At 39.4% G+C, this 26,880-nt stretch overlaps 1 protein-coding gene across 2 annotated transcripts in view; it reads right to left on the bottom strand.

Annotated features, from left to right (window-relative positions):
• Positions 1-26,069, bottom strand: part of LOC131056765 (uncharacterized) — a 47,775-nt gene extending 21,706 nt beyond the window's left edge. The window contains exons 1-2 of one of the 2 annotated variants that reach the window (XM_057991023.2): positions 25,654-26,001; positions 25,109-25,274 (exon numbers count right to left, since the gene is read on the bottom strand). In XM_057991023.2, coding sequence (XP_057847006.2) covers positions 25,109-25,274; positions 25,654-25,699 — 212 coding nt within the window. In that variant the 5' untranslated portion in view covers positions 25,700-26,001. Of the gene's footprint in view, positions 1-25,108; positions 25,275-25,653 lie in introns of those variants that run through there. The other variant, XR_009108790.2, reaches the window with a different exon arrangement.
• Positions 26,070-26,880: the final 811 nt, after the last annotated feature.

Below are 26,880 nucleotides of genomic sequence, written 5' to 3'. Positions count from 1 at the left end.
TTGACCTTCGTCATGGGCAAACTAGGTGATCCTGGGAATTTTGCTCTGGACCCTTTGGAAGGGTCGGGAGCGAAATCCACTCTTTAGCTCAAAATCCTTACCTCTTGGACTCAAAACCTATTGAAACACATGCCTATGGCCATCTTTAGGTCCAATTTGCCTTGATCATCGTCTTGGCTTATAGCTCAAACTTGAAGGAAAAAGGACATTTTGTGAATTTCGCCCTGGACCCTTTGGAAGGGTCAGGAGCGATTTTCATCATTTGGCTCAATCCCTTCAAACTTGATAATTATTGGCAATTTGAAGTCATTCCTAAGGCCTCCTTTGATCTTGATCCACACTAGATTTGGCATAAAATTGAGGGAAAAGATAGGTTTTGCACAATTTCGCCCTGGACCCTTTGGAAGGGTCAGGAGCGAATTTCTTCCTCTAGCCCAAAATCATCATTTTTTGAGACAACAATCAATTCAAGGGCAATCTCAAGGGCATCCCTCACCTTAGTCTAGGCATGGCTTGGCACAAATTTTGGAGAAAATGATGGGTTTTAGGATTTTCGCTCTAGACCCTCTGGAAGGGTCAAGAGCGAAAATCTTGTTTTAGGCTCATTCCTCCATCATTTCAACTTGAATCCACCTTAAAAGGCAGAAAAACACTTCTCCTCACTCATCCAAGCTACAAAAACCCAAGTTTGACTTGACTTTGCTAGGAAAATAAGGGATTTTAGGAATTTCGCTCTGGACCCTTTGGAAGGGTCAGGAGCGAATTTCCTATTTTGAGCTTGTTTTGACTACTCCATTACCTCAATCCAATATTCAAAGGCAAGAACACATCAAAGTCCTTCTAACCATGCCATAAAACTCAAGAATTTGACCATCTCCAAGAAGAAAATATGAGTTTCCAAGAATTTCGCTCTGGACCCTTTGGAAGGGTTAGGAGCGAAATTCACCCTCTTGGCTAAAATCCTTCATTTTTCAATGCTTTCAAACATTTCCAAAGGCCAAACATGTCCACTCTTCCTTTCAAGATACCTTGCAAGTCAAAATTTGGTCAAACAAGGAAGGGAATGAGGTCTAAGAAGATTTTCGCTCTGGACCCTTTGGAAGGGTTAGGAGCGAAAATCATGATTTGGGCTTGTTTGTTCAATTTTCAAACTTTCAATCTCATTTGGGAGCAAACATAGATCATTCTTCATCAAAGGAGCAAGGTTTCAAGCTAAAACAAGGGAGCAAATGAAGTATATAATGAATTTCGCTCTGGACCCTTTGGAAGGGTCAGGAGCGAAATTCATCTCCTAGGCAAAAACTTGATTTTCTAAAGCATCCCACTCCCTCTCAGGGCAAGAACATACTAAATCCTCCTTCATCATGCCAACGCCTAGCCAAAACAAGGAAGAAAACAAGAGATATAAGGATTTTCGCTCTGGACCCTTTGGAAGGATCAGGAGCGAAAATCATGTTTTGACCTTGATTCTTGATTTTTCAAACTCTAATCTTTCCTTGGGAGGCAAACATAGACTACTTTCCTTTCATTTCCACCTTGGTCTTGACTTTGGCTAAAAGAAAAATGAGTGTTTTCAAGAATTTTGCTCTGGACCCTTTGGAAGGGTCAGGAGCGAAATTCCTAATCTTGACCAAAATCCTTCACATTTTCACATCCCATCACCTCAAAACTAGAACATTGGTCTAAACAAGGGAGAAAATGAGGTTTTCAAGAATTTTGCTCTGGACCCTTTGGAAGGGTTAGGAGCGAAATTCCTACTTTAGGCTAATTTCCATCATTTTGTCACCTCAAATCTCCTCTCAAAGACAAATGCGCATCAAAACCTTCCCATCACGCCCCAGAAGTCAACAAACTTGGTCATGTCAAAGAGCAAAGTGGAGAAAAATGAATTTCGCTCTGGACCCTTCCAAAGGGTCCAGAGCGAAATTTGACATTTTGGTCTCTCTGTCAGGATCATTTTATGGAATATAACATTTAAGTGTAAGAAAGACTTATACTTTAAGTTATATTCCATATATACTGTCAGGATGTTTGAGAGTGGTTTCGGACCTCCAAGAGTTCTATTGCAAAATCTAGTTTTTGGAGGATTCTTCAGTTTTCCAGACAGTCAAATTTCAGAATCAGGACATTCCAGACTTAGCCAAATTTCAGGGCATTTGAAGATCAGGATGACATTCCAGACTTCATCACTCACCAACTTGACCTAGCTTGGACCTTCAAGAATGATACTCACTCACCAAGCAAGACACAATTAGCAACAAGATCAAAACCAGGCCCTAAGGAAGACTTTCAAGAAACCCTAATTCTGGGGCCCTGTTGTGACCATTTCACACATCGCCCCATTAAAATGAGGACCCCCTCTTTTTTGCTCATTTTGCCTGTTCTTTTCTCTGCTTTTTAGGGTTTTGGGTTAGTAAGCCAGTCGTCTGGACTAGGGTCAAGCCTTAGGGTTTCCGTTACTGTGTTTTCAAGCCAGAATCCAATCCATCTTGAGAGTTTGTTGAGCTTCCTCCCATAGGATGCAATTTTTGAATAAGGTAAATTCGTCAGAGGTTCAGTAAATTTGTCTAGGTTCAGTCAGAACTTTGAATGCAACTCCAAAATTTTGCCTAAGTGTTGGAATGATGGATTTTTTGTCCAATTGAATGATTTTGACCAAATTTTGAGATTTTTGATGATTGATCCCGAGTATTGGAAATGACTTGTTTTTGCCTTGTGAAGTGACTAAAATCCTGAAATCTTGATATTTTGGCCTGTAGAAGCAAAAATCGCTCCTATCCCTCACTGAAGGACCGGAGCTTGTTTTTCAAAATTTTACTTTCCTTGCAGGATCAAGATGATTTTTGGATTGGAAGAGATAAAGGGAGGCATGTTCTTTCCGTTGAATATAATTTGAAGAAATTCGCAAACATGGAAATGTGCCAGGAGCAAAAATCGCTCCTGTCCCTCACTGAAGGACCGGAGCTTAAAATCCAACATTACCTTGTCCTTGCAAGATTTGGACGATTTGACAATTTGAGGAGACTAAAGGAGATATATTTCATCAGTTGAATATAACTTGAAATTGCCAACGTAAGGAAAATGGACCAAAAATGCAAAATCGCTCCTGTCCCTCAGCCAGGGACCAGGGCGAAATTTGATGTTAGCTCCCGTCCCTCTCCCAGGGACCAGAGCGAATTTCCTTATAGGGCAAAATTTGGGCGAAGATCAAGTGAACATTAAGTTTGAAGCAAGCAAAGAAGGTGTAACGAACCCGTTGAAGACAAATTGAAGATTGCAGGACACCAAAATGAGGCTCATATTTGCCTAGGCGCTCCTGTCCCTCAACAAGGGACCAGAGCGATTTCTTCCTTAGACCAATTTCTCGCCAAGTTAGAACGAATTCCAGGCCAAGCATGAATGAAAGGGTGCACAACAAGTCCGTTGAAGATAATTTTGGAAGTTAGCAAAATGTGATTGAGCTTGCAAATGAAAGTTCGCTCCTGTCCCTCAGCCAGGGACCAGGGCGAAATATTGGTTATGTTGCCTTCCTCCCAAGTTTAAATCACTCTAAGTCAAAGTACAAGGAGGTAATGATGTTTGAGGTGTCTCGACGAAGAATGAAGTTGCAAAGACCGCCAAAGATGAAGGATTTGCACTAAATGCCCAAATTCGCTCCTGTCCCTCTCCCAGGGACCAGAGCGAAATCTCTAAATGAGCTTAAATTTTGAATGATAATCACATTTCAAGTGTTCAAGAGGGATCAAAAGACATCGTTTTACATTGTGAAGGCAATTAAGAGTTGATAGGAACAAGGATGAGCCCCAAGACACCAAGAATCGCTCCTGTCCTTCAGTCAAGGACAAGGGCGATATTCACTACACTAGCCAGTTCTTTCAAAAATCACGTCGAGTCAAGGTCAAATCAAAGTTGCACAAAGTCAAATGTGTTCTTGAGAAGATGATATGCGAGAGGCCAAACGTCAAAAGGTGACCAACTTGAGCAAGGAGACAAAATCGCTCCTGTCCTTCAGTCAAGGCCCAGGGCGATATTAACTAAAACACTCATTTTCCTTCAAAACTCACGTCAAAGCAAGATTATACAAGGTTGAAAATGACATTTAAGGAGTGTTGAACAAGAAGTTAAGGTTAAAAGATGACGAATTTGAGCTACAACACAAAGTTCGCTCCTGTCCCTCACCAAGGGACCAGGGCGAAAACCATTCGAACATCAAATATGCCTTGTTAAAGACGAGTAAAGTATGCTTGAAATGAAGGGATAACATTGTTGCTTGCCTCATGATGAAGATTGGTGATCGAAGAAACAAAGGTCAAGGAGAAAATGCAAGTTCGCTCCTGTCCCTCACCAAGGGACCAGGCCGATAATGATCACAAGGGGCATTCGTCTACGAAATCGAGTCAATCAAGCTCGAGATTCATAACGAAGATGTCAGTTTCAACGTGAAGAAGGTGATTTTGAACGTAAAAGGCAAAAGAATCAAGACTAAAATGTTAATTCGCTCCTGTCCCTCTCCCAAGGACCAGAGCGATATGGTTTTTATTTTTGCATCTCCCAAATTTGGCGCTAATAACATTTTTGAATTTTATTAAATGCTAAGATCGATGAAATTTGAAATATTTAATTATAATTGGCATTTAAAATAGCGCATGAGCATTTATTAATTATTTCTTGCCTTTAAAAAAAAAAATCGAATTAATTAAAAACGAAGGCATTAAATGAATTAATTATTATTTTAAATAAAAATTGGGGCACTTGGGTTTTATTTGCTTTATTTTACAAAGTCGGCCCTTAATTTATTTAAAATTTGTTTTTAATTACAAAGTCGGCCTATGGGGATTGATGAGGTAAGCGCCTATAAAGGGGAGATGTGATATTACATTTCAAATCATCATTTTATCATCTTTTCATATGCGATTTTTGGAGAAGATAGGGAGCGAATTTCATCAAGGATTCAAGGTGCGAATTTCCATTCAAAGGGAAGTGCGAAATATCAAGAAGACAAAAGAGTGCGAACTTGGTTTGTGGTGGAGCGAATTTGCCATCAACTCGTTGGAGGCCCCCTAAAGGTGGTGGAATTAACCAAGGAAAGTGTTCGCTAGAGGAAGATCACGTGGAAGACTTCAAGCTTCGATTTTTGCTTAGGCGAATTTCTTAATTTTGCATTTTAGAGTTAAGCTCTCAAGAGAGGTATGGCGATGTGATCCCTTGTCTTAATTTTGAAATTTTGATCGTCATAGCCTTCAATTTTGAATTTTGAAATTTTGAAATTCCAGTAGCTCAATCGTTATATTTAGGAAATGATAACTCAAAGACTTATCATGAAGTTTCCTAAAATTAATCTCTAATCTAATCTATGTTATACATTGCAAAATTTAGTTCTTATTATGAAATGTTGTGTAGGTGTTGCGATGGCAACCCCGAAGGCGGGAGCATCCACCAGTCGTCCAGCTCTCATGAAGGAAGATCAAAAGAACGAAGAAGTGGAGACCAAGATCGTGTCGAAGTGGAGCAACATTGGAGATACCAACTTGGGCAATTTCAGTACGAAGAAGTTTCGAGAGGTCCCTTACATCGGCAAGCCATCACCCGTCGCCAGGAGGATAATTGAGAGTGGCATCATTAAGGCGGCCGGCTTCCCTCCAGCAGTCCAGTGCCATGAGTTGATGGTCGAGTGTGCTCGTCATTGTGATCCACAGTCCAGAACGATCGTGTCTAAGGAGGGAAACACTTTAGCTTATCTTTCAGAGGAGGCTATAAGTGAGGCTTTCCATCTTCTAGAGCACAGGGATATGATCTACAAAAGCATAGAAGGAGCCAGGTCCATGTACGAAGATGATCCAGATGCTTGCCTAAGCATCATCAACAAGAACTGGTTACTTAAGAGTCGTCCTCGCCTGAGCAAGGTCCCGAACACACCACATAGGATCGATTTCCAGGAGGAGTACAGAGATTTGATTACACTACTCAACCGAGTCACAGGAGCCCCTCAGGCCTTCTACTTTGAGAAGTGGATGTTCTACTTCATCCAGGTGATAGTTCAGGGAAAAGGAACAATTCAATGGGCTAGAATGATTAGCCATTGCTTGGATGTACAGTTAAGGAGACTGAAGGCCACCAAGTCCTTCCACATGAGTTCATACGTCATATATGCCTTGATCAGGAGCTTCGAGTACGCAAGACTACCTCACAGGGGAGTGATTGGAAGAGGACCCGGCGAAGTCAGAGTTTGTGATTCCTATGTTCACTTGCATCATCCGCCAGGAAGCAACTACAAGTTAGTCAATGATACCTTCACGATGAACATCACAAGGACGTTGCAAGGTGGGATTCACAATAGACTATCTCAGGATGCACAAGAGCTAGTAAAGAGGTACGGTGCTTGGTTTATCCAGTTTCCGAAATTTACATATATTAGAGTGCATGGATGTCCTTCACCTCCATACATGTTGCCGAGATATCCGACAGACAGAATAGTGTTACTTGAGGTAACAAGACAGTTGGCAGCTTATGCAAAGGCATTCAGACACAGACATGGAAATGGAGTTCCTATACCTATCATATTGGGCAATTCAGTTGAGGTATGTCCTAATGCTCTAGCCATGGACGATGCAGAGAAAGAATTAGCTTTGTATTCATTTTCATTCTTTGCCTTGAGAGAGAGCTTTGATCCACATGGATATAGAGGAGACAGTCGGTAGAAAATATAAGCATGAGTTTCAGATAGAAGATTTTGTGATGAATCTCTTAGATGATCTTGAAGTGAAAAGAAAGATGCATTCTAGATTGCCTTTGGATTTCATCAGGAAATGCAAGATTTACAGAGTGGCCGACCAAGCTCAGGACAGTGGCAGACACCTCCAATCATCCTATGACCGAGAGAGCAAATCAGTGAGGTTAGATTGGAATGAGCCCGAGGTTGTGGATCTAGATGCTTTGATGGCTCCAGTCTTGTCTTGTACTCGCAGATGGGTTGATGTGCAGCGTCAGAAGTTGGGAGACCAGGGCATAGCTATGACTTTCACTTTGGAGGAAAAACCAGTTGAGGGTGGAGCAAGTGTAAGTGAAGGTAATCCTAATCCCAGAAATGCAAGTGAAGGCAATCATCGAAGTGTAAGTGAAGGCAATCCCCATCCAAGAGGCTCGAAGAGGAAAGAGAGACCTGAGAAAAGAGAGTCCTCCAAGAAGAAATCAGAGGCCAACCGAGATCGTTCATCCGGCACATCTTCTCGACAAGCGAAGAGGACACTTGAAGTAGAAGAGTCTATGGAATCGATGGTACAGAATGACAGACAGGAAGAGGGACAGGTACCTCAAAGGTCACCAAGTGGATCTCTCCAGGATAATGAGTTACATGAAGACAAGGAGGATAATGAAGTAACATCTCCTCTCAGAGAAGAAGAAACATTGCATAAGGAGATACAGATTAGAGAAACAAGATCTGCCATTCCAGATTGGTTGAAGGAAAGATTGACAAAAGTGATCGTGATTGAGGACGAAGACAATGTAATTGATTTAGAGAGCCTTGTTGGACATTCCCAGGAAGTGACAGAAAGGAGGAAGGCTACTAAGATGTCCAAGATGATTAGAGATGAAACAGGATCCAGGAAATTGCAGATAGCTACACCGGCAGTGGACAAGTATGAAGGTGAGATCCTCGCAGAGGAATATGATGTAGAGACATTTGAGCTAGGTCCATCCACAGCCGAACAGACAATGGATGATGCCACCGATTCACTTGAGGCATTGAAGGACAAGCTTAGGGAAGAAATGGAGAAAAATAGAAAGCTTGAGAGAGAGAGAGGTGCATGGAGAACATATTTCAGTCATCTCAATCAGCCTTTAGGACGTCAGGATCCAGCGAGATCACCCGTACAGGCACTTCCCCTTCAATCAATTGGTGAGGCAGAAAGATTCAGGAGTTTGGTCCAGCTTATGAGCACTTGGATTAACAAATCTCATACAGTTGCCATGGACTTTGCTACAAGAATGATGCAGACCATTCATCGAGCCATCCAGGTTCTTGAGATCATCCACAACTTAATGATAACGGTTGCTACCTTTGCTCATACTAAAGATGTTATCATTCCTGTCCTGCAAGTAATCAGACAAACATCAAGGAAGGTCTTAGCGCAGGAAAAGATCATGGAGGGAGGACCTCACAGTTTACTTCAGTGGTCAACCTTACTCCAGATGAAGGAAATTCTCTTCGAGGACATCAGTACCAAATGTAATCATGTTGAGGAGGTGATCAACCCGATTCAGGACAGAGTGTTTGGAGTGTTATGTACTATTCTTGGCAGGAGGATCGAAGTTGAGACAGATGTGGATTTGCAAGAATTGGAGGATAGGGTCAAGATCATCTTTTGCAAGGATGCTAATGTTATCACAGATGAGCAACGGGACCAGATGTTTGCCACCATGCTCCTGATTGAAAAGACTAAGGAACTTGAACCTGAATGGGACGCTGCTCTTCTCAAGGCATTTGATCAGGTCATCCACTTAGAAGAAAGAATGAGGAATCTTCCCGAGATTCCAATTGCTGAGATCGAAGGAATCGTGTCAAGATTCATTGCATATGCTAAAAAGGAGCATTGGAAAGAGAATAAGATTCTAGATGAGAGGTTGTTATAGATGACATGGCACCTTAATTGTCATTGGTCTATGTCTCCTAGATTTTTGTGCCAAATTTAATATTTGGCTATGCATTTAATATTGTTCAGTAAAAAGGAGGCTATTTGTAACAAACCCTAATTAGGGTTTAGGTGTCATAATCTTGGCCATTGATCTGCTTTTCGATCTGGACCGTTCATTGTAATTGAGGAAGCTATTTATACCCTCATTTCATTTCATTTTGTAATTAGAAATTAGAAGATTAGATATCTGCATTAGAGAGAGATTAGAAGCAAGTTGTTTTTGTAGCAAGATTGAGCTTTGAAGAAGGAATTCAAACAATTGTTGTTCATGATGGCTTTGAGATCAATAAAATATTGAAGTTATGGTGTTTTATTGCAATTCTCGTGGTTATCTTCATGGTTGTTCATTTTCTTGAATCATTCTCAATCAAAGTAGTGTGTTAGTTCGAAAGATAAAGTGTTGGACTTGATCTTTGGTAGGATTCGCTTCCAAACCACTAGCTTCTTGCTGATTGTAGGAACGCCTTGCGTGGTCGACTGGAGATACTAGAATCGCTTAAACTTTCAATCGTTGTTGTATCTTGGATATGTACCTTCGTGGTAGTGTCCTTGATCTTTGATGTATTGAAAATCATTTGTTACCTTAGAAGATCGCATCAATTTCAATTGAGTTGTTAATTTATGGCAATATTGAAGTTGGTAGAATCTTGCCAAGTCTCGTCCACATTGAGTCATTCTTAGGGTTAGACTAGATTAGATCTCTTGAAAACCCTACTCTTTTGATTTATTTTTTTGAAAGCTTGTTTAGTTTAGAAATTCTTCGGCGACGTAAGGCCCCTTGATGACACAGCAATCACAACGACCACTGGTGCTTATCCACACGTAGAGACCCTACTAAAAAGAACATTGGAGTCATCCTAACTGATCCTTCTTGCGATATCTTCAGCAGTTAACGACTTTATTCAAGAGAGGATAAGATGCCTTTGGGTATTTTATTCTGTGTATGATTGCGTACAAAATACACGTCAACAGGCCCCAAAGACTCAACCTAGCTCAAGCAGAGCCTGCTATCCAGGTAATCCCCCTGGCGACACTTGAAAAGCAAAGGCTAACAGACAAAACTCTAAAACCTAGAAAGCAAAACCCCACAAAGCGAAAAAAGTAGGGGTCCCCATTTGCGATGGGGCAATGTGTGAATACGTCACAACAGGAGGACAGGCTTAAAACCAGGGTCACTTACTCCATGGAGGACCTAGATTTTGCTAGTAGGCTACAGGCAGATATATCGTGCTTTGAAAATCATAGATCATACTGGAGAGAAGAGCTGGAGAATGTAGATAGCCTCCTAGAGGGTATTCATTAAAAAATATTTAATCCTCCTATGCCTCCTACAACCGAACTGTTCCAGCTATGCCTAAGATTCCAGGACTACATTCAGATAGAGCGTGCAGCCAATCAGGATATCTGGGGAGAGTACTTGCGCGACGAGGTCGAATTTATTGAAAAGGAGTCCATAGCAAGAAAAGAGAAAGTGCTTTCCTAAAAGTGCAAGTTTCTTTTTAAATCTTAAAAAGCACTTTTTAGACATATAGTTCATTTCTAACTACCAAAATAGTTGTAAATCTTGAGCTCCGTGCATGTGCACTTTTTGGAGCAGCTTTTTAGGTAGTTATTAATTACCTTTTTGGTAGTTATTGTTTCTCCTTTTGTTGTTGCTGATATTTTGCCTCCCATTTATGGGTATGGGCAGTTTTGATAAAGGATGAATCTGGCCCCCTTCTTTAAGTTTAAATCTTGGCCATTCATCCATTTTTGGGAATTCTATATAAAGGAGTTAGTTCCTCCTTTGTAAGAGCAGAAAACAAAGATTGTTGCAAAAACTCTGGCAAAATATATACAGGATTTAATGGATATTAAAGCTGTTTTTGTTTTACTATGAGTGCATGGTCCTCTTCTCCATTTATTTCATATTTCTACAACTGTATTTACTTTCAGACAGTTATTTATGCATGTATTTGATGGAAAATCTTGGTTCATACCATTAGGAAATAGTTGATTATTGTTTCCTCTGCATGGTTAGTCTGAGCCCCTTCTGTGCTAAGTTCGGTTATTCGATTTGGATAAATGGGTGTAAGAGTCTATCATTCGTATCTAAATAACTTGAAAATTCAAAACCCTTAGATGATTGCACTGGTTTTTACCTAGTTGTGCTAATTAGCTGGCAAAGTAATTTCTAGTTATTTTAAGACTTTCTCCTGCCTTTGCTCTTTGGACGACTTGGGTCTCTTCCTGCCTCTTGCTCCCTTGCATGGTATTTTGGCTTGTATCCTGGACAGCTATATTGGGTGTTGGAGCTTGGGCTGATGTTGAAGGTGAAGTAGCCTCCATAGCTCTCTTCTTTGACCTTGTATATTGTAGCATAGACTCACCGCTTGTCTGGTTCATACCACAAAATTCTGCCTCCTGCCAATTGACAAAGGTAGAATCACCTTGCAAGTAAGCCTGAGTGCCAACACTAGGCTGATTTGGGTCATACTGTTGGCCAAAGGTAGTTGGCTCATTGCACCACTAAAGCTTGGACAAACACTCCATTTTGGCATGCACCTTGGTTGTGTGGCTGATTGCATGGTTGACACCAATCCTGCTCTTGGGCGAGGTTATTTTACATTGGAACTATTGCTTTTGAGTTTCTTGCAGTTGTGGGGTTCACACTATTCAAAGGCCTGGCGTTGCTCCATTGGTTTTGCCCTTGAAAGGGTGGCCTATTCTGCTAATAGTTCTGATTTTGTGCTTGATAAGGTCTGCTATGCTAGACTTGTTGCCTCTTTAGTGTCACCAACTCATTGCTAAAGCTTTGCAATAGAGTCTTGACTTCGTGGAGCTCATGAGAGTATGTAGAGGATGTGGATGGTTGACCTACAGGAGCCATGGGGATAGGAGCCAAGGTGGGTTGTTGAGTAGGAGCCTCTGGGAAAAGAGGCATTGGAGGCCTTGGAGCTATCTTCCCAGCCTGTATCAAACAATTTTCTGCCCTTATAGCTACATATGCACCCAATAGAGAGGCTCCACCCATTGATTGTATCATGACAGTGTTGTGACATATTCACACATCGCCCCGTTGCAAATGGGGACCCCTACTTTTTTTGCTTTCTGGCGTTTGCTTTCTAGGTGTTTAGGGTTTGTCTGTTAGCCTTTAACTTTCGAGTGTCGCCGGGGGGATCACCTGGATAGCGGGTTTTGCTTGAGTTAGGTCAAGTTGGTGAGTGATGAAGTTTGGAATGTCCTGATCCTGAAATTTGGCTAAGTCTGGAAAACTGAAGAATCCTCCAAAAACTAGATTTTGCAATATAACTCCTGGAGGTCCGAAACCACTCTCAAACATCCTGAAAGTATATATGGAATATAACTTAAAGTATAAGTGACATTTCCCTTCTTATACTTAAATGTTATATTCCATAAAATGATCCTGACGAAGAGTCTAAAATGTCAAATTTCGCTCCTGACCCTTCCAAAGGGTCCAAAGCGAATTTCACTCCTAACCCTTCCAAAGGGTCCAGAGCGAAATTCTCCATAAGACATTCTAGTTTGACCCAAACTTAGAACCAACTCATTCCCAAGCATCTTTGAGGACAAAACACTTGTTTGGATGGAGAAATGTGAAAATGAAGTCAGGATTTTGGCCAAGATTAGGAATTTCGCTCCTAACCCTTCCAAAGGGTCCAAAGCGAAAATCCTTATACACCTCAATTTATCACTTATCAAGACCAAGTTCCTAGTTTCCAAGGCAAGTGTGGAGGTGTTTTTGAATGTTCTTGCCTTGAGAGGGAGTTGGATGATTTCAAAGATCAAGATTTTGCTTAAAAAGTGATTTTCGCTCTTGACCCTTCCAAAGGGTCCAGAGCAAAAATCAACCTAAGACTCATTTCTTGCCTTATTTGACCAAATTTTGATTTGCAAGGCATTTTGAAGGGAAGAGTGGACATGTTTGGACTTTGGAAATATTTGTAAACCTTGAAAAAATGAAGGATTCTAGCCAAGAAGGTGAATTTCGCTCCTGACCCTTCCAAAGGGTCCAGAGCGAAATTCCTTACACACCTATTTTTTGACCTTGCTTAGACCACAAACCTTGTCCCTTGGATGAAGAATGATGTTTAGCTACCTTCTAGAAAGGATTGGAGTTGAAAGGATAGAGGAAGAAGACTAAAAGGTAATTTTCGCTCCTGACCCTTCCAAAGGGTCTAGAGCGAAAATCTCTATAGCTCTTATTTTCTTCCTAGTTTTGGCCAAGTGTTGGTTTCTAAGGCGTGTTGAAAGGTAAATTTATGTCTTCTTTCCTTGAGAAGTGGTGGAAATCAACTCAGAACATGGATTTCACTCCTGACCCTTCCAAAGGGTCCAGAGCGAAATCCTCATTTACCCCCCTTTTATTTTTGCCTAAGACAATGAGAGGTGAAGTTTCCAAGCTAATTTGGTGGTGAGTGGGCTTGATTGTGGAGAGGAGAGTTGAGTTAGATCAATTTTGAAGATGGATTGGATGAAGGAGGTGAGAAATCAATCAAGAATATGGATTTCGCTCCTGACCCTTCCAAAGCGTCAAGAGCGAAATTCTTGGAAACTCATATTTTCTTCTTGGAGATGGTCTAATTCTTGAGTTTTATGGCATGGTTAGAAGGACTTTGATGTGTTCTTGCCTTTGAATATTGGATTGAGGTAATGGAGTAGCCAAAACGAGCTCAGGAGAGAATTTCGCTCCTGACCCTTCCAAAGGGTCCAAAGCGAAATTCCTAAAAATCCTTATTTTCCTAGCAAAGTCAAGTCAAACTTGGGTTTTTGTAGCTTGGATGAGTGTCCGGATTGGTTTCCTAGCCTTTTGAGGTGAATGCAACTTGAAATGATGGAGGAATAAGCCTAAATAAAGAATTTCGCTCCTGACCCTTCCTAAGGGTCCAGAGCGAAAATCTCTCTAAGAGACATTTCTTGCCTTATTTGGCCAAATCTTGATGTCCAAGGCATGTTGAAGGAGAGAATTGACATGTTGAAATCCTTGGAAATGATTAGAAGATTGTGAAAATGAAGGATTCTAGCCAGGAAAGGAAATTTCGCTCCTGACCCTTCCAAAGGGTCCAGGGAGAAATTCCTTATAAACCTACCTTTTGACCTTTCTTGGACATGAAATCTTATTCCTAGGTGATGAAGGACGAAATCCTACCTTGCAAAGAAGTTTCAAGTTTAGAAAATGATGATTTTGGGTCAAAAATGAAAATTTCGCTCCTGACCCTTCCGAAGGGTCCAAGAAGAAAATACCTAAAAAGCAGTATTTCTTTCAAAATCCTGTTGAGCTAACTTATTGGTTGAGATAAATAAACCCTGGAGATTGCTTTGGAGGAATTTAATGATCAAGCAAAGATGAATTTTGACCTAAAAAGAGAAAATCGCTCCTGACCCTTCCAAAGGGTCTAGAGCGAATTTTCTCAAAACCTATCTTTTCCCTCAAATTTATACTAAGTCTAGTATGGGTCAAGATTAGAGGTGCCTCTGGGCATGTCCTTGAATGGTCAACAATTATCAAGTTTGAAGGTATTGAGCTAAATGATGAAAATCGCTCCTGACCCTTCCAAAGGGTCCAAGGCGAAATCCTTTGAAACTGCTATTTTTCACCTTGTTGGGGCCAGGCGAGGAGCTAATTGTGAGTTCAAGGACGACCTTCTCCAGCCCAGCATCATCAAGGACGGCCTTCTCCAGCCCAACATCATCAAGGACGACCTCTTCCAGTCCAGCACTTGAAGGAAAGGTACACCATCCATCCTGCACATCAAAGACAAACGAGGTTAAAGCAAGGGTCCGTTGAAGAAGCCAATAGTTTCAGAAGAGTTAATTAAAGTTAGCTTCTAAACATCACCAAATTGAACATCAACCAAGTGTCGGACAAGGTGGCATCCCAATCATCACTCCTCCAGTCGGGTTGGTCCACCTCAGCGTGTCCAGATTCAATGTACCTGACTCATCAAAGATGGCACTAACTTCGATGTACCTACCCCAGTTCTCCATTGGTCGAATATTCCAAAGAAGACATGTGTCCAAATAATGCAATTATTTCATTGGCCAGAATTGAGTTTGTTGTAACAAACCCTAATTAGGGTTTCATTGTAGAATCTTGGCCATTGATCTCAAATTGATCTTAGCCATTGAATTGTTTTGTGGGCACTATATAAAGGCTCGGGCTCTTCATTTTGAAAGGTCAATAGTTAGTCAATAGTTGATAGTAGGTGAATAGTTAGCTAATAGTGAATAGTCAATTGATAGAATAGCAATTAGAGTAGAATAGAAAGAGAAGGCAAAGATTGTTGCCAAGATGTTGTTGTAAAAGGCTTGTAAAACTTCATTGAAGAAATGGTGAAATCTATGGGTCGATTCAACAATTTCCATGGTCTTTATACTTCTCGGTTTTGATTTCATGTTATTAGATGAGTGGAAGAAATGTGTTTGATTGATAATGAAATTTGTATATCCATACTACTAGCAGTTTGTTGATTGCAGACTTACCTTGTGTAGTCAACTGGAATCATTCAGCTTGAGCTTAACTTCAATTGTCGCTTCTTCATTGACATGCATCAGCCTGATGGTCTCTATGCCTGTATTGATGATTTGAACATCATAAAGCTTTCCTTCGAAGATCGCACTAACCTTGTGGAGATGGTCCTGCGATGTCAAAACAAGACTTAGTTAGAATTTCATCAAAGGTCATTCATTGCTCTTACACTCTTAGTGTCAGAATTAGATCCTTTCCTCGCCCTCATCCTTTTTTCTTTTTTCAAAATCTAGGCTAGTGAAATCCTGTGTTCAGTAATATTCAAAGCAAATCAGACGTTTAGGTCGTCAAGTGTAAGTCCCCTTGTGATTCCAGCAAAATCACATCATACCATAGAGAGCTTATCCACACGTAGAGATCCTACATAACAGAACCTTGGAGTTACTCCGACTGATCCTTCAGCAAGATCTTTAGCAGTCGGGAACTTTGTTCAAGAGAGGATAAGGTACCTTTAGGTATTTTATTCTGTGTTCGCATGTGCATAAAAAACACATCAACAGACAGCTATATCGTTGTTGGGAGCTCTAAGATAATACATGAAGGCATGATTTGGAGATGGTTTCACTAGAGCAGGAATTCTATTCCATGTCTTATGGAACCTGAAATTGAAATTTCCCATGAACTCATGAGGTGCCCTCTTGATCGTAGTCAACTGCTCCACAGGTGATGGGTGATCACTTTTGTCCTTGAAATGGTTGCACAACCTCTCCCCCTATTCATCCCAATTGTGAATGGAGCTCGACGGCAACCCTCTATACCACTGCAAAGCTTTTCCTTTCAAGGATGTGGCTAAGAGTCTGACAGCAACATCATCGTAAGTGACATTAGGCATGAATGGACCAATAGTCTCATCAACCACAACATCACGACTGAAAATGAGACGATTTGTCTCCACATCAATCAACCTGTAGGCCTTGTGGTTGTCGTTGTAACCAGTAAACATGAGTGTTTGGCTCTTTGAATTTAGCTTAGCATCTGGAATCCATACATGAGTCATAGAACCGAAGACTTTCAAATGACCCACTTTAGGCTTGCGTCCTGACCAAGATTCTTCAGGAGTCATCTTCTTAACGACATGTGTAGGTGACTAATTCGGGAGGTAGACTGCAATGTAAACTGCTTCAGCCCAGAATTTCTTAGGAACATTTTTATGTTCTATCATATAGAACGAGCCATTTCAGTGATGGTGCGATTCCTACGTTCAACGACACCATTCTACTAAGGGGTGTATGGTGTGGTGAGTTGGCGTTTAATGCCATGCGTAGCACAAAATGTAGAGAAGTCGTTGGAACAAAACCCCCCCCCATTATTTGACCTTAGAGTGACAATTTGAGAACCGGATTCTTTCTCAACTAAGGCCTTAAACTACTGAAATGTACTGAACACATCTAATTTATTTTTCAAAAAATACACCCACATTTTACGACTGAAATCGTCAACAAATAACAAGAAGCACCTGCAACCAGTAATAGATGGAGTGTTCATTGGCCGACATACATCAGTGTGAACCAACTAAAGGACCTTGTAGGCTCGCCAAGAATCACCATCTGAGAAAGGTGTCCGATGTTGCTTCCCAGCTTGACAAATTGCACAAACTCCATGATTTTGAGGTTGGATCTCAGGTAAATCAGCAACCAAACCCTCCCGATATAACTAAGAGAAATAGTGCACGTTTAAGTGCCCATAACGCTGATGCCAAAGTGTTCTGATGGATGTACTCCTAGCAACAAAAGCATGCTCCTGAGAATCGTCGAAATCAGCTAGTCTATACAAACCATGATCCTCAAGTCCCATAGCGATTGTAGTAGGAGTCTCCCTATCAACAATGTTGCAGATGGACGAACTGAAGATAACATCTAGTTGAGGAGAATGCCTCATGATTTGACTAGCGAAGAGGAGATTATGTTCAATGCCTGGAACATAGTAGACATCAAGAAAAATTAAATTTCTACCTCCTGAGTGAATCTGGACAGTGCCCTTACCAGCAACTGTGTACTCTTCTCCTCCTCCGAAGATTACTGAATCCGAAAATGGTTCGAATTTCGTGAACCAATCCTGACGATGAGTAAAACGTCACGAAGCTCCCGAATCAATATACCAGGCAAAAGAGTGTACTGGATCTGTTGTTCTCTTGGCCATAGAAGCATAGAAAGCAGATTCTTTTTACTTATAGTGTTCGGCGACATTTGCTTTCTATTGAGACCCTCCCTGCTTCTTTTGTTCAGAAGCCAATCAAATTCGACACTTGGCCTTCATGTGACCAAACTTATGACAATAATTGCACTGAACGTTCTTCTTCTTGCTATTCTAAGAAGAACCAGAGCCTTTCGACTGAGACGATTGAGCCTTCCCTTTGTTCTTAGCAGAAGGTTTGGCAGAGAACGCTTGCTCGGTGGAGGTGGAACTGGTATTGCTTCCAAATTGCTAGCGCCACCGATCTTGTTGTAAAAGCTTGTTACAAAGATCCGACGTCAATGGAAGTGATATTCAGCGTTTCGATGAAATGCTTATAAGATTTGGGCAAACTCTTCAGTTTGATGACGACCATGTCCTCTTCCTCCATTGTGTGACCAATCACCTCAAGTTGGTCACAAATGTCCTTGATCTTGGTCAAGTGATCCTGCAGAGGTGTTCTTTCGTCCATCATAATCGAAAAGAGCATGTTCTTCAAAAATAATGCTCTGCTCTTGTCAGAGGTTTCACGCAGACTCTTCAAATGATCCCATATCTCCTTCACAGTTTTGACGGACGGTACCTGAAGTAGCTGCTCATCGGTGACAGAGAGTTTGATGAGCATGATTGCTTCGCAGTTGCGCTATTCCCATTTGTCGTGATCTTTCCCAGCAATGGTTGGACGTTGAGACGTGCCCAAAACAACTGCATCAAGACATTGGTACTCAAAAATTGTTAACATACGTTGTTTCCAGGTGTTGTAGTTGCGCCCGTTGAACTTCTAGCTACTTTCAAGCAGCATTGTATTCGTCAGAGATGCCATCACGTACCCCGAGGTTGACCTGGTGGAGGCACGAATGCACGAAAACCTGAAGATGAAAACAGAGGGTTTTTAGAAATTCTGCAAGTTGGATTCTTAGACAAGAACTAAAACCCTAGCATGGTTTTCGAGGCAGCAATTTTCGAGTGACCTAGAAAAATTTGACAACTCAATTCAGATCTCGAAAACCCACAAAGATTCTACAAATAAAAAAAAATTGACTTGAAACGAAGGAGATAATCTCAACACCATAGCACAGTTTTCGAGGTAAAATTTTCATCTAACCCAGAAAAATTCGACAAAGACCCAAAAATCCTTGCAAAAAACCCAGAAAGAATCTACAATCAGAATAATTTTTTTGAAAATGCAAGGTCAAATTCACGGCAAAAAATGAGGCACGGAAAACAATGCACCCAAAAAAAATCCGACGACAACCCAATTGAGCTCTCGAAAAACCCATCAAGAATCTGTAATCTGAAAAACATTTCGAGTTGAAATAGAGGGTTCAAACCCTAGACAAATTTTCAGAAACCCTAGGCAGCCATTAAAACTCAGAAAAATTGCAGAATGTTGTCGCGCGGGTAAAACGACAAACAGTGCACGAAAATCATGGGATAAATCTCAATTTTTTTGGAAAAATCGCGCAGGATGAGGGCAAAAAAAGGCAAAAAATGAAAAACGCAACCCTACCGAAAAAAAAGGCCCCAACAAACTTGCGAATTCAAAGAAACCCTTGACGAAAACAAACATGGGTAGGAAAACTTTTCCAAGGCAAACCCAAGATACAGGAAAAATATTCAGAAAATTTTTGGATGCAATCTTCACTAAAAATTTTAGAATTATAAAATTGCTCCAAAAAGTTTTAATCCTGCTCTGATACCATGTGAAAATCAGAAATGATTCACTACCAAAAACTTAGTTTATTAACTAGGGGAAGAGATACATTTATAGGAATCACAAAATATCTTGGCTATTAAAGAAGTTACCTACTTCTAACTATCTGTTACTGTAGACATTTAAGATGCCTAACAATCAGTTACATTATTGACCATTAACACTAATAATATAAAATATTATTCTAACACTCCGGGCTTTGACTAATTTGAAGCTACCCTTGGAGGTTGGGGCTAATGGAATGCTAGTGAATAAGCTATGGACATTGTGTTATCGCAAGGCAGTTGACCTGTTCTTTACTTCAGCAGATAGGGGCTATCCAGTGTGTGATAGGGATCTCTATTCACTGGTTCAGGCTAATAATGAATGGAGAAGCTATATACTTGCAAAGGAAATTATAGTGCACACGATCCATAAGCCATTGCAAAACCTGCAAGCTAAAAACAAGTTACAACAATCAAGACATAATAAGTGAATGGGATTCTTGCAACAATATAATGGCAGGCTTGCCATTGCTGGGGCATTTTCAAAAGCCATATCGACCGTCTTTATTAGAATATTGTAATGTTTCTGTAATGATCATCTTAGTCTTCTTAGTCGTCTTTAGTTTATTTAGTTAGTTTCTATTTAAAACTTTAGGTCACGATTGTTTCTTTTAGAAACATCGTCTTTGTAAATCTATATAAGGAGACTTCGTCTCCATTGATTAATACAACATTGAATATTTTCATATGGTATCAAAGCGGGTCGATGGGGTTTTATAAAGTTTGGAAAAAATTTTAATACAAATTTGAACCCCTCCTTGGAATTTACTTCCAAAATTTTTTAATCGATTTTTTTTATGAAAAAAAATTGTTTGAAGGCAGATTTTTCTGTTCATGCGAGGGTTTTGTGATTTGGGGAGACTTCTTGTTTCCTCGCAGGGGTTTTTGTTCCCACGACCTGTGTCTTTTACATCGTCTATTCATGGCATTTGTTTTGTTGTCGCAAATTTTCTTTGGACGTCGTGTTTGTGACCTCGTTGCTACGTGATTTTCTTTCCAACGCGAGGGTTCCTTTTTCGACGGCCCTTTGTGCTTGACACGAGGGTGTATTTTCTTGGGAGTATGCTCTCTTTGCAACTTGCGGCTTCTTTTTCTCGTGTCTTCCGCGATTTCTCTGCACTGTTTGTGAGCCCGTGACAGGCTGTTTGGGGTTCAAACAAAATTGTGATGGATTTTGGATTGATTTTTTCCTGCACTTGGCGTTTTTTTTCTCAGTGTGCATCGCTACTTCTGGGCCTGCGATTTTCGTGTTTTCTTTGCTCACGACTAGGGTTTCCAAGTCTCTAAGTCGTGCAACCTCTGTCATCTATTTTTCATAATGGCTTTGCACTATTTTTTGGCGATTTTCTCATAAAATCATGTCTGCATTCTGCGCTCAAAAAGTTTTTTCAGATCTGGTTTCCACGTGAGAAGGGTTTTATATTTTTTTGACCACAAGAAATATAGTTGTGGGTTTTCTAATTTTGCCCTTAAAAGAAAATTAGTGGATGAGTTTTTAATAATTTTTTCTCCTTATAAAAAAAATTTGTGGGAGGGTTTTATAATTTTTGCCCATGAAAATTATTGTGGGTTTTGTGCGATTTTTTTTTGCCTTAAAAATCATTTTGTAAAAGGGTTTTACCGTTTTTCCTCAAAAAAGAAGTTTTGTATTTTGATCCATGTCTCCGATTTTTTTTGTCTTGGGTTCTGATTGATTTTTCACCTCAAAAATCGTGTCGGGTTTTGATCAATTTTTCTCCTCAAAAAACATGTTTCATCTATAATTCGCAATGTTCGCGTGGGATTCTGGGTTTTGCCTAATTTTATCCTCAAAAATCATGGGTACAAGTGTTCCTATCTTAGGGTTTTTACCCTTTTTTCCTAAAAAACAATGCTTTGTAAATTTCAGTTTCAGGGTTTGATGGTTTTTTTCCTCAAAAATTGTGGCTTCTTGCAGTCTATTTTGGGGCATCATGCTCATCTGCAAAAGTTTGTTGAGGGTTTGCTGATTTTTCCTCGAAATAGTGGTTTCAATTTCATCTTCATCTCAGTGTCTCTGGCTATAGGTAGTGATACCTTTGTTACCCAGCATCAAGTTGGACAATTTGAGATGATTTGTGGTGATATCTAGAAGTTCTATAGATTCTCGGTAGGGTCAGTGGCAGGCTCTTGTCTCAGAACATTCTAAGAAGAAGGGGGCAGCCTTCTCTCTTTTGGGTAGTTAGAATGATGACCATTAAGTGAGGGTATTAGAATATTGTAATGTTTTTTTAAAGGTCATCTTAGTCTTCTTAATTGTCTTTAGTTTATTTAGTTAGTTTCTATTTTCAGCTTTAGGTCATGATTGTTTCTTTTAGAAACATCTTCTTTGTAAATCTATAATAGGAGACTTTGTCTCCATTGTTTAATACAACATTGAATATTTTAATAGTCTTGACTGACAGGAGTAACCGGCATGCCACAGCTCAAGCTATAGTAATGGAAATAAACAGTCATGATGTTCGACACTACAAAATTCCAAATTATCAGAGGAAGCTTCCAGTGCATCGGAGAATTTTCAGACAAATTGATATTGGCATTTGGAAGTCATTGGCAAGGTTTTAGGAGGTTGAAAGTGTGTTTGTATACATCCAGCAGCAGGAAAAGACTCAATTCCAGTTAGTAGGATACTTGACTGAGAGCAACAACAGCTCTAATGTTGTAATCTTCACTTTGTACTTGTTTTCCAGATAATAGAATTCAGGAAGATGTGCTATTGGCACCTACCACCTGGTTTTTACTCCAGTAATAGAGGTTTTCCAGATAAAATTGAATGTTCTATGTTCAATGCATGATATTCTTCTTTATTTCCAGCTGAATGCAGAATCTAATGAACTCCAATGAGCAAATTAACAGTTCTAAGTAGAGCAGCAGTTCATTTTGGTGATTTGTAGTTTACAAGCAAAGTGTTTGACAAAGTTACAAATCAAAAGTCTATTTGTCATGTCCCCCCATTTATAGTAGAAATAATTAATATAATTTTTGCAATATAATATGTTGAGATCATATTAAAACTATATTATATTACATTGATATTAAAAAAATGATATTATATTATATTATCATATCAATTTACATTTTAAATATTAATGATGTCATTATGTTAACAATGTACATTATATTAAAAATGATGCATTAACACAATATATATTAACAATATACATTATATTATATACATTAAATATTGAATGATGCTTTGGTATTTAAAAAATATATTATATTTGTTTGACTGGTCTACTATTGTATTCCCCAAGGCCCGATAACCGTTCATTAAATGGTGGCTTGAATGGTTCCGTCAGATAGGAAAGTAGCGACCCTTCAAAAAGGGGCGCTACCAAACGGAAGTATTGTGGCTTTCCACCACAATGGGGGAAGGATAAATACCCCCCGTGCCAATTTGGGATATAGAAAAAAGATTATAAGGCTGCCAGCAGGGATAAGAAATAGGAGCCAGCAGTGTGTGTGTGTGTGTATATATATATATATATATATATATGATTATCTTATTTGTATATCATTGGATATAAACTGTTGTGTATGATCTTAATCAAATTGGTGACATTAATATGATATTAAGTTGAAAGGCAGTTACTCAAATAGCATTAAAACTACATTGCTGTGAGACATTATATATATATCTGTTAATGAATCCAAGAATGAATAAAGTAATCAAATTCAGTTTTGCACAAATTGTTATGGGACTGAAATTCATATAGTACTAATAATATAAGGAATAACGTAGTGATTGTAATGGAATAATAAAAATTAAAAAATAATGATTAATACTGATACAAAGTAGTACTAATAGATAACATTGATGACAATCCAATACAAGGCATGTGATAACTATATAATTGATTATCATAATGAGGTGAATTGTATAACAAATATAACTTCATTAGAATATCACAAATGGTTCATTGTATATTAGGGACCCTCTCTTAAGTACGCCACTCCATAATGGATGCCTAAACCCTGCCACATGGGGCCAAGAGGCGTGTAGCATTTGCTCTCGGGCTTAAGAGGGGAGGTGGTTGTGATGAGAGGGAACAGCGATAGGACACCTCACTGGGTACGCCACTCCATGATGGATGCTTAACACCTGCCATATGGAGCCAAGAGGGTTGTAGAATCTGCTCTTGGGCCTAGGATGGAGGATCTCTTGGACACCCTATCCAGCTAGCCTACGCTAGTGCACTAAGGAATTGGATAATAAAGAATGGCAACTAACCTACAATCTGATTTTATCTAACAAATATAATACTAATGGTAATTAATACATCAAAAATTTATATCATTCAATCTATTTCATTAGCATATGTTTCAGTTTATAAGTAGTACTTCATAAATGTACTCTATTTTTTGTTGCAGGAAAACAGTATACCAAGGTACTGCCAGAAATTTAATTACCTACTTTAGATTTGGGAAAATTCAAGTTAATTTAGAGTATAACTAATTAGGGAACATTACACTATTTACTTTGATCCTTAGCCAGCATTACCCTGCAGCACGTTATTGACAATCTGCACCAAATTTTCTGTAAATTTTATATGAAATTAGACATGGAAGAAAACAGCTACATGCAATTAACAGAGATTAGGAAGAGTGTTCAACTTTTTACTCCTTGAACATCACTCTCTCAATTGTCCCTTCGTTTTGCTTTAAAAATTTGTTCCCTTGAGGTTGGCTTTATTATAGAAGTGAATGGACCATTGCAGATTTTTTCTCTTTCCAAACTCCACGCTTGTTTACATATCCTGAGGTCAATGAAAAATCCACTTCATCAACACCGATCAGAGATGATATTTATTTCATAGATTTGGTCTTTTATCCTCTCCACAGGCTAGGTAGAAGGACTCAAAGTGAAATCAAATACCCCTTTTACACATTACAAAGCAAAAGTGCTCAACCAATGGCTCCCTGCTCTTGCACCATACGGAAGATTGAATGCCAAAAGCATCAACCTGTCACATGTATTTATACAGGAAACTTTGATTGAACCAAAAAACCACTGGCTTTTCCTCAAGTCTAATTTCCAGAGGTTTCCCTGTGGGCCAAGGCCTTTGGCATCTTGGTACTAATTCTATCCTCTAGTACTCTTCCTATTCTAATAATGAATCACTTATGTGTTCTAGATCTGCCCCAAAGCCAAAGAAGCTTGGGACTGGCCTGCTCGGCTTTCTGGCCCTTCCAGACTTTTCCAATTCCTTGAAAAATTGCCATTAAATTATTGTAATTGGATTCTTCTTTGTTCTTTGAACCCTTTGATTTTGAGTTAAGAGGCTCAGAACTGAAGTACTGATTAGGATGCCTAAGTTCAAAGCTTAGCTATGTTAACATTGTTTAGCAAACAAAACATACCATTAATTAAAGCCCCGCAAACCCAGTTGCTGAATGATTATGCCTGAGAGGAGTATTTTTGGAATATTTTGCTCAGCAGATGACTATTTATATATTGTGTGGTGTAAACCAGAAAGAAATTACTCCGTTCAAGAACAGACTATTGAAATAACCTGTAATTTGATCCACAGAATTTTCCCTGTTATTTTTCAATGCACCCTTTTTGTACTATATTTAGGGTACACTGTAAGTAACGCCCCATACGAAAGTCTCTGCCATGGACGAAAGTTAGAGACAAAATAGGAATCGATGTGGCTTCTAATGATAATAGTAATCTAAGAAAAGAGGCAGAGAATGCAGTGCGAGCCCCCTGCGCCAGTGAGAACGCGGTTTTAGGTCTGAACCACATGGAGGTACCCCCTCACCCATGGAAAAAAACAGAGGAAGCCCTAGAACGAATTTTGAATTATAATGTATACTACCTGTTCCCTGGTGACCTTGCCCTGTCCATTACATTGAAAGAAACTGAAACATACAAAAAACTAATAAAAATTACAAAATGGAACCAATGACCAAACACTTTTGTTTGCACTTGAACCTTTGACAGTCGATACAGAGAGTTGTAAAGCAAGCCCGGCAGCTGAGTATTGCATCAGAGCTCCTGCCTTTCCTTCGACGCTCCAACCAGGCTTCATCCTTATCGTCACTACAGTGGTCATAAAATTCTGGTTTGATGCTGTAGCATATTTCATCATCATCGGAAACTGCACGAGAATAGGTTACAGTTAACTCTAATTTAAAGAAGAATAAATGCTCCTAATTATGAATATGAAACTCTGGCTATGTTTTCTTCTTCGACAAAAATGGAAGAAACAAACATCTTAAAGAAAAATCAAAACCAACGAAGAAAAGACATAAAAACATCTTGCGAAAAATAGAATACAAAAGAACAGATCATTATTCAACTATTCTCTTGATATTTGCAGTGACAAAAAAAACAGAAATCCACTGAGACAAGTCTACTAAGATTGTAAGTCTCTAAACCCTAAACCAACGAGGGCGACATGTACTGAACAAGTAAGATATATACGGAATTGGCCCAAACCAACAAATACTAAAAATATAAGTGTCCATTCAAAGTACCAATTTGGTCGACCGCGCTAGAAGAGGAGGGATCTTCAGAATCCATGCAATAATCCTGAGAACCGTCAAAGTTGTAACTCACCAGAGAAAATTTGAAGGCACGCGTACGCTTCTCGAGTGGACCCTAAGAAGATAGCTTTCGATTTGCTGGTTCCAATTAAGAAAATGTAAAACAGCGGCAGAGAGAATTGCTGGAGAGACTACGTGCAGTCCGTGGAGGGGGTTTGAGCTTTAAAAAGGGTTTTAGCTTCTATATTTTTAGGAAGAGGAGGTTCTAATGGAAAAAAAAATATTTGCTTACTTCGAAAAAAAATAGAAGTTCTTAATTAGTCAATAGGCTTTCTTTTAAGTGGATTTGTATGTTTACATCTATTCGGCAAACCTGTTTCACGCTTGAAAACAAGCTTAACCTATCGTTGAACCATCTTCCAGTCACCGGGAAAAGTTAAGACTACCTTGTCATTAAAGTAGCCACATGGACAACAAAGATTGGAAACTAGTTTTTTGAACGAATTTAAGAAATTTAGCATAAAATATGGATGGTAACTGCAAGGTAACAATATATAGTTATTTTCCTAGTTGACGATCCTCGCAATTTCAGTGAGGCAACCGGTGAAAAACTCAAATATGGTGCTCATCTTTTACAGGTTTGGATTTTGCACAAATTTTGGAGTAAATGCTTTAGCGTGAGACGTTCAGTTTAGTTCTTTTGATCATGATAAGAAAGCGGTATATATGAGAAAGAAAGATATATGTCAAAGAAAAGAGTGTTACTTAACAAAAAAGCAAAGCATTCAAAGATCTTCTAGGCACCAATGGTTTTTCAATTAGAACATTTTTTATGAGGTCTATGGAGGGCATGGCACTTTTTGTTCTATCAATGGTTATATTTTTTAATATGGGTGTTAATGATAATGAATTTGTTCAACGCCTTTTTTATTTGGTATTTCTTGTTGTCATATGAGCATCATTATGCTTCAATTGTGTGGGCTTGCCTCTAGTTGTGGTGGTTGCTACTGTAATTGCATGTGCAGGAACTGCAAAACATCATGGTCCCTTATATCGACCCAAAATATAGAGGATGTTTCACTAAAAAGGTTCAAATTCCCTAACATGCAAGTAGCAGATTCATTCCAAGGACCCTAGAGTGCATCGACATTGTTCCATACAAAATCTCCAACAAAAAAATTGATCCTCTAGGCAAATACCTGTGGAGGCCCGTTATTT

The sequence above is a fragment of the Cryptomeria japonica genome, chromosome 7 (genome assembly GCF_030272615.1).
Source record: "Cryptomeria japonica chromosome 7, Sugi_1.0, whole genome shotgun sequence".
Taxonomy (NCBI): Eukaryota; Viridiplantae; Streptophyta; class Pinopsida; order Cupressales; family Cupressaceae; genus Cryptomeria; species Cryptomeria japonica.
This window is presented reverse-complemented; position numbering and strand designations above follow the sequence as displayed.